The following is a 19,913-nucleotide window of genomic DNA, read 5'->3' on the forward strand; positions in this document are numbered from 1 at the left end:
GCCTTGTTGATCCATTCCAGCTCTGCAGTTCTAAGAATATTATTATTATTATTATTATTATTATTATTATTATTATTATTATTATTATTATTATTACTACTACTACTACTACTACTACTACTACTACTACTACTACTACTACTACTACTACTACTACTACTACTACCCAGTCCCTACTTTAGCAACCTAGTTAGCAAGCCTAAATTAGAATGAGTGCACATAGCAGGTGTTTCAAGACATTTGTATAAAATTATTTACTTAGACTGGCTAGCATACATATTCATATGTGGCACTGTGTTCTGGTTTGAACTTGTATTTAAAGAGATAAAACAGTGCTTTTTCAATTAATGTTTTGGTTTAGAGTCTTCCCTTACATGGGGAATTCTCCAGCCCACTCCCACTTCGCCCCCAGACATGTAGAGGAGATGGATTCTTTGTGAAGAATTTTTTTAGAATCCATGGTAATTGTTGTAGTTCACGGAACTGACATTTTGACTCAGGTCCTGTGGCCAGGCTTAGTCTGAGGGGGCAGAAAGAGACAAGGAAACCTTTGTGGTGGCCAGAGTGTGATTTCGACACCATGGGAAAAGCAGAGCATGTTTGTTCACTTCAGGAGGTGGCTAAGCAGTGTCACGCACCACTTGCTCTGAAAGAAGTGCAACAGTCATTGCTAAATTCCAGGTGGGATTCATGCAGTTCGCTGACATAAAGGTGGCTTCCATGGTGGAAAAAATTGTAGTCGTTGTCACTGTAGGAAAAGAAGGCTTTCTGTAATGAAAAACAGGCCACAAACCAGTTAACTGGGATGGTTTGCATCATAAACTGGTCAATCCTCATCAATTTTTGCTTGCAGCGGAGGGAGGGAGTTTAAACTTTGCAGTGTTGCTGGTATGGAAAAAATGAGAAAGATTCCATTGCCACAAACTAGAAGTGTCATATGAACATGAGTCCCTTCAGGTAAACAGTAACAGATACCAAAGGGCAGTAAGAGAACTAACAGTTTTATTTCTCTGTTGGGAGCAATTCATGAACACATTTTCTTTTTTGCATGTGCAAACGGGTGGTGTCAGTTGCAAAAGAAAAAGGACTGTGCTTGGCTGTTGCAATGAAGGAGGCAACTCCAGATCGGCATCCTTGAATGAAGGCACATGCCAGTCTTTGGATATGACTAGCATTTACCTACAGTGGGAGCTGTATGGGTGAGGTTAGAGTGTGCACACAAACCTCACAGTCCTTGTTAAACAAGGAGCAGAAGGCAAATATTGACTAGACACAACCTCAGTCTTAAAAGCCAGTTCAGGTTAAAGTCAGGAAGCGAAGGTTCTTCTTTGTGGCCTCTGTGAATCACACCCTGGGTGATCTGCACCTGCACGGAGCCTCATCGGAAAGTTCTAGAGCTTCTGTGGTAGCAAAAAACATATTACAATAAGGCCCCTCCCCCCCTCGTATAAGTACCTTGGCACCAAGGCTCCCCTTTCAGTTTTCTTTCAACCTCCGTGTTGAGAACCTCATAGTTCTGCTTCTGGGAGTAAAAGAGAAAGAGTTTTTATCCTTTATTCCTTCTTTAAACTTTTAGATCAAATTCATTATCATCAGAGATTTTTTCTTTTCTACTTCACTTGGCCTCCAGCCGCAGCATCCCCCCAATCATTGTTATTTCTCTTCAAATTATTTTCTCCTATTCATGGCCCCTTTGGGCCTGTTTAAACACTGTGTGGTCTGTGATAACAAAATACCATTCTCCGATGGCCAAGCTAAGTGTCTTTTTTCCTTTGGAAAGGCACACCAGACGTTTTCCTGCCAACATTGTAAGAACTTCAAGCGTGGAGTCCTCCGTTCTCGCTTATCCAGATTAAAACTCCATCTTTGGGAACAATCCCTTCAACCAACCAAAATGGCCCAAACTCCTTGTAAGGCCACCTCACAAACCAAAGCAATGGAGAAGACTTTTTCTGAACCCTCAAAACAACGTCCATTGACCACACCATCCCACTCTGACGCTCCATCCACTTCATCTAAAACTTCAAAACCCCATAAATCAAAGCGCTTGATACTGAAATCCTCGATATCGAAGCCCTCCACTAAACGTCAAATGTCCACCGAAGCCTCTTCGGTTCTGGAGCCTTCTCTGCCTAAAAGACCTAACAGCATAAATCTAAAGCTGCAGTCATTTCTCAGCAGCCTCAACAAACCGCTGAATCAATCCCTATTGGTTCGCCTTCTGACGATGACGGAATCCCTTCTCATCAACCCTGCTCCCAATCACTGGAATGGGATGACAGAATCAATCTATTAACATCTTCTGCTCCCAGTCCTCAACACTCTGTTCTTTCGAGCAACCCTTCCATAGTTGCTTCACCTGACAGGGTCGACTCCGAATAACAACTAGAGACCATACCTTATTTGGTAACATCTGATCATCCACCACGACCGCCTCAGAGACATCAGCCCCAACAGTCCCTGGAGCCATCTATTTCATCATGTGTGGCTTGGACTCGCATTCAGCACTCTCACTGGGTTGCCATTTGTCCCGACCAGTGCTCAGCTGGACAAACCGTAACCACCAATCAGCCAGTTGCTCTATCCAACTTGCCTATACCTTCTCATGGCGGGCCTCGATCTCGACAACCATTGGTGTTGAAACAGCCATATCACTGTGACCCACATCAACTCCAACCTGCTCCCTACCTGGCACCTAAAAGACCCAGGACGGTTGAGCAATTTTCTTCTAGGCATGAGGCTTTTACAGCTTCAGCCTCCTGATATTTTCCCGCTAATCCAGACCAGGGAAATCATTCCTCTCACTTGGCATCTCCAGCATGTATATATTCTACTGCTTTACCAGCTCATCAGCAACCTCCATTTCGACATTACTGAGACACAGGCTCTGATATTGATGATCCTTGATATCCATTCTGGTCCATGGACACTTGTTCTGTCCCTCTATCAATGCACGATTTCTGTCGTCCGATAGAACCAAGCCATCGAACTCCACATCACTATGACCCAGAGTTCAACACCGATGTTCAACCATATCAAACGACGTCCATGGACACTTGGATGACATCTCTCGATACTGAAAATCCTCGATACCGACAAATACTCATGGACATGCCGCCTCCATCGACATCGGGTCACAAACGTCAATACTATGACACTCAACCTATCAACACTGAAGTCGATCAACAATCCGTCGACTCCCGGCGTGGATGCCGATTATTCCGATCACGGATCCAGACCTCAGACACCATCAGTATTACTTACCTCACTGGAATCCGACCTTGTCGATGCCAACCCACCATCACTGGTGGAAGCCTTCCAGACCCAACTTATGATCCCATTTAAGTAATTGTATGTATCTATTTTATATTGATTTGGTTTTACTGGTCTTTGACCGTAATAAAGTATACTACTACTACTACTGCAACTTATGATCCTTGTGGCTAAGTCTCTCAGTCTCCAGATCCACCATCCTTCGACAGAACCGGCCAATCATCTGTATGACCCAATTTCTAAAGATACAACTACTCCAGCACACATCTTGATGCTTCCGTCTCTACTCACCACCGCTCAACGATCCTGGACAAAACCAGCCTCTTCCCATACCATGTCTAAACGAATCAATAACCTCTACATGATCCTGGAGCTCTATTTCTTCAAAAACAATCAGCTCCAAATTCTATTTTTGTCAAAGCCTCACAATCCAGATCTCAACATCGACAAACCCCCTTCACAGCCGGAATCTAATGGTTGTTGTGGATTTTTCGAGCTCTTTGGCTGTGTTCCTGAATTCATAGCTGAAAGACAGAAAGGATTCCAAAACTATCTCAATGTGATTACTTCCAGTCTTATACTGTGCAACTGTGAACCAGTAAAGAAGATTTTGGATCCAAGCAACTACTCTGTAAATTATACTGGAAATAAAATTACTCTGAAGATGCCAGCCACAGAGACTGGCAAAACTTCAGGAAGAACAACCTTCAGAACACGGCCAAAGAGCCCGGAAAACCCGCAACAACCATCATGTATGTGCTTGTATGGGTACTACTGAGACCAAGAGCAGCTTGCCAAAGACCACCATTTGAGTTCATAGCCAAGGTGTGATTTGAATCAGGGACACTGCACTCTTTTAAATGCTATGTCATCTTAGCTCCCAGGTGTGTGCAGATGTATTGGGAAAACTCTTGTTTTCTCTAAAGGGTCTGCATTCAAAACTCACATGATCGTATTTGTGAATGTGTACAGTAACCAGTGTGTGTAAACGGTTCTCACTTAACATGCCTGCTCGTGAGTATGATTTCTGTGTAAGGAAATACTTTTAAACCACTGAAACCCAAGCTTTACAGTAGTCTCCGCAAAGAGGTGTACACTGGATATGTGTGTGTGTATTACGGTCTGTCAAGTTGGAATCAACTTATAGCTCACCCTAGTGGGGCCTCCCAGATAAGTGAGATATCTAAGGATGCTTTTAAGTATGCAACTACCCCACTTAGTCCTCATGTGAGTTTCTTTAGCCAAGCAGGTATTTGAACCCAAGTCCTAGTCCATGACTCTGGCTACAAAACCACATTGAGTACCATACGCTGGATATACATATTATTAATAGCTGTTGGTGCTAGCAGACTATCGATGGCCTTATATTGTCAGAAACAGGTTTCTGTCATTTTTGTTGGTAGAAATGGCTCCGTTATTATTGCTAGTAGCATGATGACAGCATTTGCCGCAGGAAAGGAAATTGTTTGTGCTGTGAAATGGGCATAAAGAGCCCTTTATCCCGCTGAGATCTAATTTGGAGTGACGTCTTGGGTTCTCGCCAGCTACTGAATTCTCTTTCCCGTCTTTCATATATCAAGGACAGGCAACAAGAGGGAAATTTCAGTGTCATTTCAGGTTTCAGATCTCAGATGCGATGTGATAGCATGTGAGGAGCCTTCATATTTGTGGTTCCCCCATGCGCCACCTAGTCACTGTATGTCAACTGTAAGGGGCCTACGGATTTGCAGTTTACCTGCCACAGGTTGGGAACGTTGAAGTACTTCTTGCAGGCATAACTCTTGACATGTTTTCTTTCCACACTAAGTGGCGTGGTGTAACCAGGTGGGTTCAGAAAGGACAGACCACCGGAGGCATCTTCTTAAAAAAAATCTAAAGGTGGTTGTGGATAGATTAGTGGTTTAGGTCTCTGGCTGCAGAGCCAGAGGTTGTGGGTTTGATTCCCCCCCCCATTGTACCTCCTGTGGGCAGAAGCCAGCCTGTATAGCCTTGGGCAAGCTGTACCGTCCCAGGGTGTCCCCAGAAGAAGAGACTGAAAATTCTCTACCTGGAAAACCCTGAAAAAGGGTCACAAGAAGTCAGAATTAACTTGACAGCACATTTAAAAAAATTTACTAAGGTCATTTTTAAATTAATTGTTGAAGTTTGTGTTAAGGTGCTTTTAAAAAAAATGTCAGTAGTATTGCCCAGTCGTTTCAGTAAAGTTAAGGAGTAGAATGAGGAAGATGTAAACAAACAAAAACAGGGATAAAAGGAAACAGTCCATTAGGCAGTAGAGGACTGGCTGCCAACAGCCATGGTCCTCTCACACACTCTGCACGTTCTGCCTTACAAAGAGGATGTGCGGGGAGAGCTGACCCTCCCCTCCCCACATGCCGTCATTCCCATACAAGACCTCCTTTTGCCAGACCACCAAACAGCTGCTGGGCAGACACTGGCAGCCAGAATCATAGTTTGTGTTGGGAGGATGGCACGTAGAGGGGGACTGTCCCTTATTAGAGGCTCTCCTCTCTATCACAGCATTTGAACGAGGCGCCGGAAGTGCAGTGGCTGGCAGCAGTGCAACACAGCTGTGGTGAAAAGGATTAGACACCCGCAAAAGGCTTCCCATTGAAAGACTTCAGGGGCTGCGTACAGCTTGTGGGCCACTGCACGCTTTAGGTTTTGAAGGTTGGTCAGTCTATCTAATGTCTTGCCTTTTCCATGAGAAGGGACCCACAGTGGCTCCAAACACAATTTGTACTTCTCAGGACTATGTGTTTTACAGGGCTAGTTCGTTTTCTAAGGAGAAAGGATGAGAGTGTTCTTTTGTCTTTAGCAGTAATCTCTTTATACATGAATGTATAGATTGAGCAATTGCTGTAACAAAATGAAGCAACATGTGGCTGCACTGTCTTAAATTTCCTGCTCCTTCCATTCAGTGGCCAACAGAAACCTAACCACTGCTTCTCTGGATGTCTCTGCGCAGTAGAAGCTCCCAGTTACAGGTTAAAAAAATATGGTTTTTGGAATTTTCCAAGCCTCTTGATTCCATGCTTCAGAATAAGCAATTGCTGGAGCTTTTTCTGTCAAGCCCACTAGTTGTCTGCAAAGTTGTGAAAATGTACATAACGTGATTGCTGCATGGAGGAGGAAGACAGCTTGCACTGGCCAAAATTATTGGCACCCTTAACATTTGGTTGCACCCCCTGCGGAAAAAATAACTGAAATCAATCACTTCCTATAACCATGAATGAGTTTCTTACACCTCTCTACTGGAATTTTGGACCACTCTTCTTTTGCAAACTGCTCCAAGGCCTTCACATTTGAAGGATGCCTCCTCCCAACTGCTGTTTTGAGGTCTCTCCACAGATGTTCTATGGGATTCAGATCTGGACTCATTGCTGGCCATTTCAGAACTCTCCAGTGCTTTGTTTGTAACCATTTCTGAGTGATTTTTGATCTGTGTTCCAGGTCATTGTCCTGCTGGAACACCCATGACCTCTGGTGAAGATGCAGCTTTCTGACACTGGCCACTATGTTGCGCCCCAAAATTCTTTGGTAATCATCAGATTTCATGATACCGTTCACACAGTCAAGTCATCCAGTGCCAGAAGCAGCAAAGCAACCCCCAAACATTTTTGAATCTCCGCCATGTTTGACTGTAGGGACTGTATTCTTTTCTTTGAATGCTTTGTTTCTTTTTCTGTAAACAGTGCCATGATGTCCTTTACCAAAAAGCGCTACTTTTGTCTCATCTGTCAACATTATGTTCTCCCAGAAGGATTGTAGTTTTGTCACATAAGTTTTGGCATACTCCAGTCTTGCCTTTTTTATGCCTTTGTGTCAGTAGTGGTGTCCTCCTGGCTCTCCTACCATAGTGTCCCTTTTCATTCAGATGGTGACAGATAGTGTGAGATGACACTGTTGTACCCTGTGTCTGCAGATCAGCTTGAATTTGTTGGGAAGTTAATCTGGGTTCTGTATCCACCATTCAAACAACCGTTCATTGTAATTTTTCAGTAATTTTGCTCTTCTGTCCACGTCCACGAAGGTTAGCTCCAGTGCCATGGGCTGTAAACCTCTTGATGTTGCACACAGTGGACACAGGAATATTAAGATCTCTGGAGATGGACTTGTAATCTTGAGATTATCAATGTTTTTCCACAATCTTTTCTCTTAAATCCACAGACAACTCTTTACACTTTATTCTTTTCTCCATGCTCAGTGTCACACACAACACAAAGGTTGAGTCAACTTTTCTCCATCTTAACTGGTTGCAAGTGTAATTACTATATTGCCCACACCTCTTGCTTGCGACAGGTGTGTGCAAATACAAATTAAAGGAGCATCATATGCTTGAAAAGCAATTATTTCTTACAATTTAGACAGAGTGCCAATAATTTTGGCCAGTGCATTTTGGGGTTTCTGTGTGTAGCTGCTGAATGCATAGAGTCTGAATCCATGGCTAGTGACCAAAAGTCACCAAAAACTGAAAAAAGCACTGAGTAAGATAACTGCCTAGCTTATAACATTATTCACCAAAGAAATGCCAAGTGCTTGCACATAAAGATTTTGCTCATATCCACTGGAATTTGGTATTCTACCAAATGTAGAAGTGTTCTTACTTTGATCCAGAGAAATACATCTTGCATGTAAAGTCTGTTGATTCGGTACCTGACCTGGGGGCATCCATGTGTTCTTGTCCTATCCCACAGATGCACTGCCAGACGTGAACAGCAGTATTACCAGCACTGCTCTCCAATATATGACTTAGTCTGTGGTCTTCTTCTCTCCGGCGGGCAATCGGTGGTGCCTGAGCTGACAGCAATGTACCCTCTAACTTTCAGCTCCAGTGGGTGGGGTTCTGCCTTTCTCTTATATGCAGCTTTGCCCCCGTGTGCACGCAACTCCACACCCCCCACATGCAGTGTTCCGTCTTGACCAGAACATAACGTGATTGCTGCGTGGAGGAGGAAGACAGCTGCATGCAGGGAGGCAGAGGAATGCATGCACACACATGCATCCAGCTTCGAGGGAACTTTGGCTGACAGTGTTAACCAGCTCTTTGATGGAGCTAATCCAATACAGCATCAGGCATGCAGCCCTGCCATTGTGCAAGAATTTCCTTGAATTAGGTCCAGCAGCCCCCTTTTGTCTCCAACCTGTTCATCATTGTTATCATTCAAGTCCACAGACTTATGGTCCAAGTCAACAGCTTCTCTGCACTGACCCAGTGGGGCAGAGGAGATAAATTTGATAAGATGTGTCTGAGAAGGCATAAGTTTTATGTCTATGGTTCCTTTCATGCCTCTCATAGCTGGGGATCTGGGAGATCATCTGAACTGTTCTGGTTTTTGCCACCTTAAATATCTTTGAATTGCAGATATGATAAATCACTGTTGGCCATTGGATAATAAATCCAAAATATAATAAAATAATCAAGTATTTTTCCCAGTAATACTGTGGAGAAGGATGGAGGTTTTGGATTAACCTTAGGATAGTTAAGAACACTGGAAGAGCCCTACTGAGTCAAAGCAAAAGCTTGTCAAAGCCAGCATTTTATTTCAGCAGCTGCCAGTCAGTTCCCTCTGGGAAGCCGACAACCAAGGCATGAGCTGTGTACTGCTACTACTGTCCTGCTTGTGTCCTGCAGAACTGAAAAGAAGAGGCGCAAGGCCTTTGACAAGGGTGGTGGTGGTGGTGGCAGAAACAACAGGGAGCCTTGTGCAATCTCAGCGACTCACATGTCTTTTTCGGACATAAGGTTTTGTCAACTGCGTTTTACTTCCATTTGATGCTTATAACAAAAATAACTAGTAGCCATTAAGATTTGTACCAATTCTGGCCGTATTTCTAAATGCAGTGTTCTCAAACTGACGGTATTTTCTTCATTCTGTCTTGTTTTCTGGCCAAACAAATCCTTCCAGATTTAAACATTATTCCATAGCATCTCTAAGTTCTTTAATATGTTTTTGATTTCCTGGCATAGAAGCCAGTTGTGAATTAAGAAAATTTGCAAAAGTTGACAAGTAAATAACTCAAACCTAAAAATTTACCAAGTTTGCTTTGCAATGTCATGGAGCTAAGCTATGTAGCAAGTAAAAGTATCTTAGGGCTTAATCACACAGACCACCATTTATTTTCCTCTTTTTAAAATATCTTTGTCTTTGTATATATTGTCACGTGGTGTATATGCTGCTAGGTCTATTCACATAGCTGTCAGTTCAATCAGTACATTTCTTGTTATTTGTACTGGTGGTCTGTAGGCTACACATACCATCTCAGACAAATCAATTCATTTTTGGGTATCCCACTGCCATAAAATTCGCTTTTTTTCTTTTTAAACTTCATAAGTGATGTATCACTATTTTCCTGTCACTTCCAGCTATTGGTCAATGTGCCACCTGGTGGGATATGTCACCTGCGGCCTTCCCTCCTTCCCTGTAGGTGCTGAGGGAGGAGGGGAAGGCTATCTCCTTCTGAGCAATGTAGCTTGTGTCTTTGTTCCTGCTGCTGGAAGAACTTTTCATGGATAGTAAATTATTTATTGCTAAGCATTTTTAAAAAAACAATTTAAAAAAAAGGATGCAATGGTCATAGAGTGGCCGTGGCACCCAAAAATCCAACCTGTTCACAAAGTAAATTGACAGCAATGTTCACATATGCCGAAACAATCAGGATTGCAGCGATACAGGAATCAGATCATTTTTAAAAGGCCATGTCAGCAAGATGTTAAAAAACCGACTGGCTGGCCAAATGAATCGAGGCAACACCTGTGTGGTGCATTTATTTATTTATTTATTTAAATTATTTTACAAATAATGGGGGAATTGATATCCCCGGTGTTCTTCGGCACATTTCACTGCACCCTTAATTAACTTGGAAAAAGCGCTGCAAAACCTTAAGAGTTGTGAGGAGAACATTACATGTTTTAGTTTGATCCAGGAAACTCAGTTCAGGCAAGTAACTGATTCACAGCAAGAGGGTTTAGGATGCCTTAATGCAGGCGAAATCGAGAAGCAAAATTCAGACATCAGTTTTCAAAGCTGGAGAGAAAGGGAAATCTGCCTTCAACATGAGTAACAAAGAGTTTGCTGGCATAGTAAGACTAACAGATTTGCTATGGCATATGTCCATATTACCAGAAATGTGAAATGTTATCCAGCACTGCATGCTTTGGAATCAGATGGACTCTGAACAATAAGTTCACATGGAAAAGAAAGGTAGGGAGAAATCAATATTGCTGTCCATGTGGAAATATACATTAGGTGCCTCCACTCAAAAATGAAAGAATTGCTTGACTTTGGGTTTCCCAGATAATGGAAAAAGTGGCCAGAATCCTGTTGTGTAAGTTACACTGTGGAATGGCGATAATTGGTAATTAAAGACTTCCTTCTCCTTTCTTTCATGGTGTCCAGCTCATGAGTAATCAGTTCCCTTGTGCAGAAATTATGGGAGCCATGAGATGTAAGGAAAAGTCTTTTATTCCAGAAAATCTCCCCTTGCTGGTTATGTCATCACCTTATGCAATAGGATTTTGGCCAGATCCCTCCCTCCCTTTCGTTGACCATGACTCCTGCAATGCAATTTAGGACATTCTGGGAGTTGTACTCCAAAAACTACAAGGTCTGTGACTTTCTCAAGGGAGCTTATTGATGCATGCTATGCTTCTTGTGCAAGGGACTATAACTGTGTCCTATACCTTTGTGGAGAAATCACAAGATACATAGAGAGAGTATGTGTGCAAAATTTTGTCACTGAAAGATCATCTCTGCCTGGTTCCTTTGTTTCAGACTGCTGCAAGAGGAGACACTGGAACTGACCCAAGCAGAAATATTCCGAGATGTCAGGAAGAACAACTTGCCCATGAAAATCATTAGGAAGTGGTGAGTACAGTTGGAAATTGCAATAGACATTCACAAAAATGGACTTTTGTTTTGATCAAATATTGTATTTGTGTTTTAGTCCTCTGAACAAATGCCAGCCCTGGAGTACCACTGGAGTATTAACAGCTGGCTAGTCACTTACAGTAAATATATTTCTTGATCGTGTGGGCCCTGCTGGGTTGTCAGGGCCAGTGGAAACCATGAGTGGTAGGTTTTCAGGTTTGGCCCACGAGGCCGCCTTTCCCATCCAGTCTGCAGAGCCCCAACCTCTGTTCCAGATGGTGCTGCTGGCTCAGTCCACTTCACTACGGTCGAGATAGTTGAAATGGGAACAAAGGTGGCTCAAGGAGGTCCAGAAAGAGTCCCCGAGCAGGCAGCTAGGACAGCTTCACCCCTCTTCTGTATGCTTTTCCCAGTGGGAAGAAAAGGCTGAGTGGCACAGCCTCTCCGGATGTACAATTGTAACATAACGATGTGCAGATGGATATTCACTCACATTGATTGACATGCTGCTTCAGTACCATGTCCCCTGGGTTAGATGGAAGTGGGATTGAACCCACAGGACAGGCACTGAATGGCAATCTCTAGCCCTTCTTTGGCATTAAAAGAATCCCGATTCAGGTCTAGCTTTTCTGACTTTAGACAGGAATTCTCCTTTGCAAGTTTAGCAGACAGATTTTTCTGAGAAAGGACTGTTAGGTCAGGGAGAGGATTGCAGATGCAAATCAATCCTGATTTCCTTTTCGTGTTGGTTTATTACTAGGGGGAATGCAACACAAGAACCATCAAAAAGAGGTGACTCTAATCCCCTCAAAGAGAAGGTAACTAGCACATCCTTTTACCCCCTTCCCCAAAGAGCACTCGTTGTCAAACGGAGTTGTGTAGACCAGGGGCGGGAAACCAGTGCTTTCCTGAATTTTGCTGGACTGCAACTCCCAACATAAACTATCCTGGCTAATGGTGATGAAAGCTGGAGCCCAACAATTTTGGGAGAGCCATAGGTTGCCCACCCTAATGCAGACTTTTTTATGTTTAATATAGTTCACTGTGATTCACTTGTTTATCTCTGCTCCCCACTTACTGCAGAACAGTAACCCCGTGTTCTCTAGGCAGCTTGCACCCAAAAAGTTAGAACACACTCCAGCAGAAGAGCATCATTAAAATCATTCATGCTGCCCCCTCTCCTCCCCTGAGTGGCATGAGTCTTTGTCCTCACATTCTGAAATAAGAACCTAGAGGGGTAGGGAAGCGTCCTTGATCCCGGGAAACAGTCTGCTTTTGCATAGTATGCCAGGAATCCAAGTGCTTGAAACAGGCTTTCTAACAATGATCTGGAGTACTGTTTATGTATTTTGTGATACTGTATTTGAAAGCTACTTTGGGGCTATTTGTGGCAGAAAACCAACATTCAAATTATCCAGCTTTAAATTAATAAAATGTTTCCTAAAGAAGATTGTCTGCTGTGCACAACTCAAATTAATGTCATGTTCAAAGCCTAGCTCAGAATCTTGTTAGGCATTTAAATCTTGACGTTGCATCAAATGTCCTCATCAAAATTTAAATGCCATCCGTATTTGACTTCAAAAATTGGTGCTTGGCCCTCAAAATTGGAATTTCAATTTGGCATTAAAATCATCCGTCAAATGACAGATGTTATCTATGCAATCTGTGCGAGCCTGCTTTTGACATCAAATGGAGTCTGCATGGCAGACTTTTAATCGGGGCAGAGTATTTACACAGCCAGTTCAATTGCATCCAGGAATGGAAGCCAGACATTTGATTCTGTGATGCTATTTAGCATGCCACTTAAAATTCTTATGTCCATAGCAGTACCTTTGAAATGCAATATACGTTTTTCCATTCACCGAATCTTCTGATTGGCAGGCTGTTTAAGCAATGCTATTTTGTAGAAGAACTGACAAAAGAAAGGCCATTACTTCTCCACCTATGCTTTTTCCTGCCATGATTCGCGTACAGTGACAGTGGAGGAAGAACCGCAGTCTTCTGACCTCCTTTGTCTGTTGTCAGGCTATGTGGGGGAAAAATCTCCTAGAACCTCCTGTTTTGTTTTCACCTGCTGCTCAAGCTCTAGGCAGGGGTAGTCCTGTCTCAGGCAGAGCAGTAAATGGTGCCGTACCCTCATGTCAGCATGCCCAGTGCCATTGGCAACAGAAACACCCACCTTCTTGTTAAATATAAGACAATCACAATTTGCCATCTTTCCATGACTCCCCAACTCAGATGCATAAGGGAGCTGCCCCACTCTACCTCATAGTAGGGCCAGGCCCCCAGCCGTGGGCTCCCGTACCTTTGTTGGTACTTCTGGTTGTGGCTCCACTCTGATATTATCCTCTCATCATGGTTAGCTTGAATACTGGTGCAATGTCTGTTGTCCCACTGCTAAGCCATTGGTATGAGATAACAGATACAGAGGGAAGGAGAAACACCAAACCCACAATACAGTATATCTGGTCGAAGAAGTTGGTATGGGACCCTTTTTAATTCCCAACCCCTGCCTATGGAACAACCTTCCCCCTGATATTTGCGCGGCCCCCTCGCTGGGTATTTTCAAAAAGCAATAAAAAACATTGATGTTTCGGCAGGCCTTCCCCCCTAGTTAATTCCTGATCCCCTCCTCTTTTCTTTCCTAATGTTTAACCCAATTGTCTAACATTTTTTTATGTAATTTTGTTGTTTTTATTGTGGCATTTCTTGCTGTAAGCCGCCTAGAGTGGTCTATCGACTAGATAGGCGGGATATAAATAATAATAAAAAAAACACTAATAAAGTAACCTTATTCACTATATTCAGTTTAATTGTTTAATCGTTCAGCACAGCATTATTGGTGTAGACTCAATGTCTTGATGCCTGCTGGAAGTTTAAAGAGATACTGGAATCCATTGACTGCCTCTTATATAGAAATACTTTCCAAGCAGAGGAGTTGGCTCAGAGGTTAAATGTACTTATTCCATACCCATCATATTTGTAAGTCCCACCAGGACTAGTCCCATCTCTTGCCGTTTTATGTGAAAGACATCATAGGTGTACAGACCAAGGAAAGGGTTGTCCACCATGATCAACCCAAGGCCTGTATACTGTTCTTGTTCTGTTTCCTTCAGATCACAGTATTCCACCCCTTCTGGCACTGTGTTGTGTTCCTAGCGCTTACAAAGGTGTTGACATGTCCTTTCAAGTCTGGTGACTTTTAGCCTGTATAGTTGATTCCTATCACAGAATTTGAGTTCCCTGTGTGCAGAAATTGGAGATGCCCTTATAGTGTTGCAATCTATAACTCCCACGTTTAATTTTTGGGGTGGGAGTCTTCTGCTTGTAAATGTACTGCTTTTTTAAAAGTGAATTATGTAAGTAAATGTTCCAAAGAAAAGCAGCCTGATATTAACTCTACTGCATTAGAATTATTTACTCACTTCCAGTCTCTCTCAGTCCAGTTTGTGCCCCCAGTCATTGAAGACCAAAGTGAAGATTGACCCCACACTTGGGAAGCAGTTTGATTTTAATGTCCCCACGTTGATATGGAAGCAGCTCTTCACCCTGGAGACTTGGAACAGACTGAAGGAGCGCAGCGTCCCATATGGCTGGCGTGGATTACCGTATGAAGGTAATGGGCTGTGACGGAGCAAGAAGAGGCATGTAGTGGTGAGAACCGAGGGCTGTAGTAAATTGTGGCTCACATTCAGTGCATGACGTTCAGGCTGAGGGTTTAAACCAATACATCTCAACCTTGGGTTCCCAGATATTACTTGGACTACAACTCCCAGAAATCCTGGCCAACACAGCTTGTGATGAAGGCTTCTGGGAGTTTTAGTTCAAGAACATCAGGGGGCCCAAGGTTTAGAAGCACTGGTTTAAGCACTGAGCTAGGCTTACTTCGATCTACTCCATGAAGTGCGTGCGGCTGGTTGGGATGTGTATAAAGGAGAAAGCCGATCTGGATGACAGAGATATCATCATTAGTGCAGGAAAACAACATTTATAATACACATGTACCTGCTTCCTTATCTTCCAAAGCTTGTTAGAAGCTAAAAGTACAGTACACTCATTCTATTGATATGGACCAAGACTCAGGACACCTGGGTTAAAATCTCTGCTCAGCCATAGAAATTAATAGGGGATGGAGAGCACTGGTTAAAACCATTCTATAAATATCTCACTTACCTGTAAAAGCCCTATTAGGGTCACTCTCAGTAGGTTCTGATTTGAGAGCACAAAACCAGTTTTATGGGAAACAAGAATATATTGATTGGATTCATTGGTGACCCCTTCTCTTAAAGGGATTCTGTCTAATCATATATTTTTGCATTTGGATCTCTTTGTGTATTTCAGTTAATCACACCACTGATCTTGTCCAATTTCAAAGCTCTGGTCGGTCTAATAACTCATGACTAAGAAAAACATCTTCTGTGAAAGATGATGTTTGGGGTGAAGGTCCATATCCTGGCTGCCTCCAAAACAAAGCGGCTGTGTGGAAGTCTTGAGAGCCAACAAGGTCGAGGAATTTGGTTTTTTAGACAGTAACTCCAATAATTTCTGGACTAGTATAGCCAGTGGCCCCTTCTTGGATGTACTGTAAACTTTAATGTGCTGATGGGGCTTGAGTGAAGCTGAGAACAATGCCCTCAGGAGGCCAAATTATGAGACTGGTCTTCGAGCAGGATCGCCCAAGGCAGAATGGTCGCAGCTGAAACAGCAGACCAAGATGCATCCACTCTTCAAGGCAGCTCCTGGGCAGCAGTGGTAGATGAAGGTAACACTGGTGGAGAAGTCACTGGTGGTATCACTTAAGCTAAGTTCTGTTAGTACTGCACAGAAAGCTGCAATGGTAAACCTCTGCTAAACTTCCTTACCATGAAATCTCAAACAGAACAAGAGATAGTGTTGGAAGATGAAACTTCCAGATCAGAAAGCACTCAGACTAAGGAAGAACAAAGGACAAGTACAAACAGTTCTGTCACTAGATGCAACTAGATTAATCTGATGCAACTAGATTAAAGCCAAAAGGATCTCAAGTGGCTGACATACACAGAAGTAAAGGGAAAATCTGATGCTGTATAACACATAACAATTGAAACATAGAATGTAAGAAGTATGAATCAAAGTAAACTGCAAACTGAAAAGAAATGGAACATACAAACATTGCAATGTTTGGTGTCACTGAATTAAAATGGATCGGAACAGAATATTTTCAGTCAAACAATTAGTATTACAACTGTAATACTAAGGCAAGATGTGGCACAGGCAGTTATGGGCTATAAAGAACATTCTGACAAAATAATATCAACCAGAATTCGTGGAAAACCTATTAACATAACCATCATTCAAATCTATGCTCTAGCAACGAATGCTGAAGATGAAATTGAAAGCTTTTATCCAAGCATCCAAGAGGAAATTGATCACATACCAAAATAAGACATGCTTTTAATCATAGGTGAACATAAAAGTAGGGAACAAAGCAGAACCAAATGTTGCTGGAAAATTTGGCCTAGGGGACAAAAATGAAACAGAAGAACGGGTCATAGAGTTCTATGAAGCGTTGTGGCGTTAGCTTTATGTTGTTTAGGTTGGATGTTTGTTTAATATTTTTTTTAAAAAAATAGAGTTCTGTGAAGCCAACAATCTGCTTATTGAAAATGCATGCTTCAATATATGTATTGTGGATGTGGACATTACCAGATAGTCAATATAGAAGTCCAATAGGCTATGGAATTGGAAGCAGGAAATGGAGAAGCTGTTGTCTCTTCGCCAGAACAAGATCAGGAACAGATTGTGACACTGATCATGAACTGTTAATATCTAGCATTAAAGAAAGCTGACAGGAAAAAAATGGATTCATTTGAATTGTGGTGTTGGAGGAGAACTTTGCAGAAACTCTACATGGACAGAAAGACGAACAAGTGGGCCCTAGAACAAATCAAGTGTGAATAATCTCTGGAAGCAAAATTGGTGGAACTGAGACTGTCTTACTTTGGGCACATCATAAGAAAACAGGATTCTCTGGAAAAGAAAATAATGCTGGGAAAGGTTTAAAGTAGCAGGAGGAAATGAAGCCCAAATACAAGATGGATTGACTCCCTAAAGGAAGACACAGGGCTGAGTTTTCAAGAGCTAAACTGGGCTGTTGAGGGCAGGACATTATGGAGAGTGTTCATTCATGGGACTGCCATGCATCAGAAGTGACTTGACTGCATGTCACAACAACATAGCCAGTTGCAAAGCTAGGCCTTGTAGTCCAGAAAAATAACTTGCCCGTGTTTTGACTAAATGCATAGTTTGGCATTCTCTCTCTCTCTCTGTGTGTGTGTGTGTGTGTGTGTGTGTGTGTGTGTGTGTGTGTGTGTGTGTGTGTGTGCGTGCGTGCGTGTGTGTGTGTGTGTTACACACACACAGAGTTGTGGCCTGACCACCTCGGGAGCACCACACCATACCCACACCTTGCAGAGAATATGTTTTTTTAATTTTTTTTTTAATTTTTTTGGAGGGGGATGATACCTACTCAAATAATTTATTTGCTCCAGACTCCCATTCAGCTGTTGATTCTTGATGGCGCCTCTCAGTCAGCTACTGGATTCTCATGGGCAAGGATGCACCCCATGCAGTCGGATGTGAGAAAGGAAGCCCAGCCTCAACAGTGCTATGTCTGTGGCCAAAAGGAACTTTGTTTACATTCTGAGTAATAAGCATAAATGATCAAGAACTAACAGACCAAAAAAGAACCCAGCTCCCTGAGTGACCCTTACAAACTCGTTTGGATGAGAGTTCTGCTGCCCACACTTGACATGTGTAGCCAACAATAGATATTAAGACAGTGAATGATTACTTGAATGACTAAATGACTTAGAAAATGAACAGTGGGAGAGAAGGGAAAGAGTGGAAGGTTTTCTTCATCTGTCTTTTGCAGAAACCCCGAAGAAAGGCTTTCAAAAGAGGAGCTTTCTGAGTTCTCAGAGTTACCCGGTAGTTGTAAGGGGCATCCCTCTGACCATGGGTTTTCTGTGCTTCCTCTTTAAAGACTTAGATCCTGGGGGGGCGCAGGGGGAGCAGATGTCTTTGAAAGTTCTGTTATGAACATCTTGTGACATTTGCTTGCATCAAAGGTCCCAGTGTCTTTGTGATGGTTAACAACTCGCTCCATTGTTGCTGTTGGCCATGCCGCTTGTGACTGGCTTCCGGGAATTATCTCACTTCCTTTCTCTCCCCCAACCCCAGCCTTCCACCCCGTACAGACTGTTTCTTCAGTTTGCCAAGTGTTTTGTCTCCTTGGCCAGCTGTTGCTGATGCCCTTAGGCTCTTAACTGAAGGAAAGGCCAGACTGGAAGGGAAGGGAAGGGAAGGGAAGGTGGAAGCAGTGCAAGGAAATACTGCCTGGCGCATGGAGGCCACAGGCCATCAAAGGGGTCCTCATGAAGTTGCTGCCTTCCTAGGAATTGGCAGGTGTTTGATGCTCAGAACCTTGGTTGCCCAAGGTCCCTTCAGGGAGGTCCAGCTGGAAGGGAGGGAAAGAAAGAAAAGGAAAGGAAAACACAACATTTTTCTGTGTTGCTGTTGTTCAAGCTGGTCGAGGAGAGGTTAGTAAAAAGAGATACAGTTCAGGTCAACACATTGATTCTTGATCAATTCATCTATGCTGATTTACTCAGATTTTCAACAAAGTGCTGTCCTTTCCCCTGACCAACATTTTCTCAAGTGATAAATGAGCAGCCACTTTGTTATTTTGTCATGACAGTGTCACATCCTCATTAAATATATGCAACATGTTTATTTTGAGTTATTCCAGTGTATGTAATTCATAGTTTTTGCAGGACTCATAGGGACCGATCACCTTCAGTTCCCTGGCGCATTCACCAAGCAGCTTTCCCACACTCTTCCCCCTCCAACCCAGTAGCCCAGAAGAACCCTAATGAGGGGAGTAGGAAGTGCTATCAGTTAGACTCATTGCCAAGCAAGTGCCAAGTGCACCCTGCCAAGCTTACATTTCCTTAGATGTGTACACCAGTTCTGTTTCACAGGTACACATTTGCACACTTTTGCTTTGCTTATTTGGAAAGGTTTGCACTGACTTTTCCCAGTCTTCATAGCTGTACGTGTAAATCATGTTCTCTCTTTAAAATGTATGTTCTTTGCATATACTGTATCTGTGCATGCATCCGAACTTTCATTGTTACATACCCTTTTCTCACCTTTTTGCATCCATCCACCTCCACCTAATCCACAAGTGAGGAATAGCTCTTTGGCCTAGCAGCAGATTTCTAGTTTAGGGGAGGCTGGGGTATGTTCCAGCAGTGGCTCAGACAGGCCAAGAACTCCATAGGCAGGGACAGATGTGATCCTTACCAGTATGGTTATTTTTCTACAATGCACAGTTCAGTTCTGTGCCTCCCTACTCAGAAGCATATCCTTGTGTTAAAAACAACTTTCAAAAAAAGGCAAAACCCAACTCAGTTCTGTGACATGTCTGCTAAGGTGTTTCAGAAGCCAACTCCTTAAAATGTAAGAGTGTTCATGAAGTTTCAAATCCTTGTGCTTGTCCTAATGGCTGCACAGTGCTGGAAAAAGGGCCAAGGAGTTCCCGTTCTTATGTCTGTTCATTGAGAGAGAAGGATTGGGGGCCTGCTGACCAAACTCAGAGGTTCTCAAAAAAGGGTCAGAGGTTCTCAAAAAGCTGGTTTCACAAAAATCAGATGTTCAAATCATAGCTGGGATCTAAAGAGTTCTGCAAGGATTTTGTCACCAGCATGGTGGCTTTGGTCTGGTTTC

The 19,913-nt window shown here is 42.9% G+C and overlaps 1 protein-coding gene across 4 annotated transcripts in view; it reads left to right on the forward strand.

Annotated features, from left to right (window-relative positions):
* Positions 1 to 19,913, forward strand: part of ST6GALNAC2 (ST6 N-acetylgalactosaminide alpha-2,6-sialyltransferase 2) — a 46,881-nt gene that overhangs the window by 17,913 nt on the left and 9,055 nt on the right. For 2 of the 4 annotated variants that reach the window (XM_078385997.1, XM_020806491.3), the window contains exons 2-4: positions 11,049 to 11,141; positions 11,905 to 11,962; positions 14,586 to 14,760. In XM_078385997.1, coding sequence (XP_078242123.1) covers positions 11,122 to 11,141; positions 11,905 to 11,962; positions 14,586 to 14,760 — 253 coding nt within the window. In that variant the 5' untranslated portion in view covers positions 11,049 to 11,121. Of the gene's footprint in view, positions 1 to 11,048; positions 11,142 to 11,904; positions 11,963 to 14,575; positions 14,761 to 19,913 lie in introns of all 4 variants that reach the window. The other 2 variants (XM_072990478.2, XM_072990479.2) reach the window with 2 other exon arrangements.

Source organism: Pogona vitticeps, chromosome 2 (assembly GCF_051106095.1).
Source record: "Pogona vitticeps strain Pit_001003342236 chromosome 2, PviZW2.1, whole genome shotgun sequence".
NCBI classification, from domain to species: domain Eukaryota; kingdom Metazoa; phylum Chordata; class Lepidosauria; order Squamata; family Agamidae; genus Pogona; species Pogona vitticeps.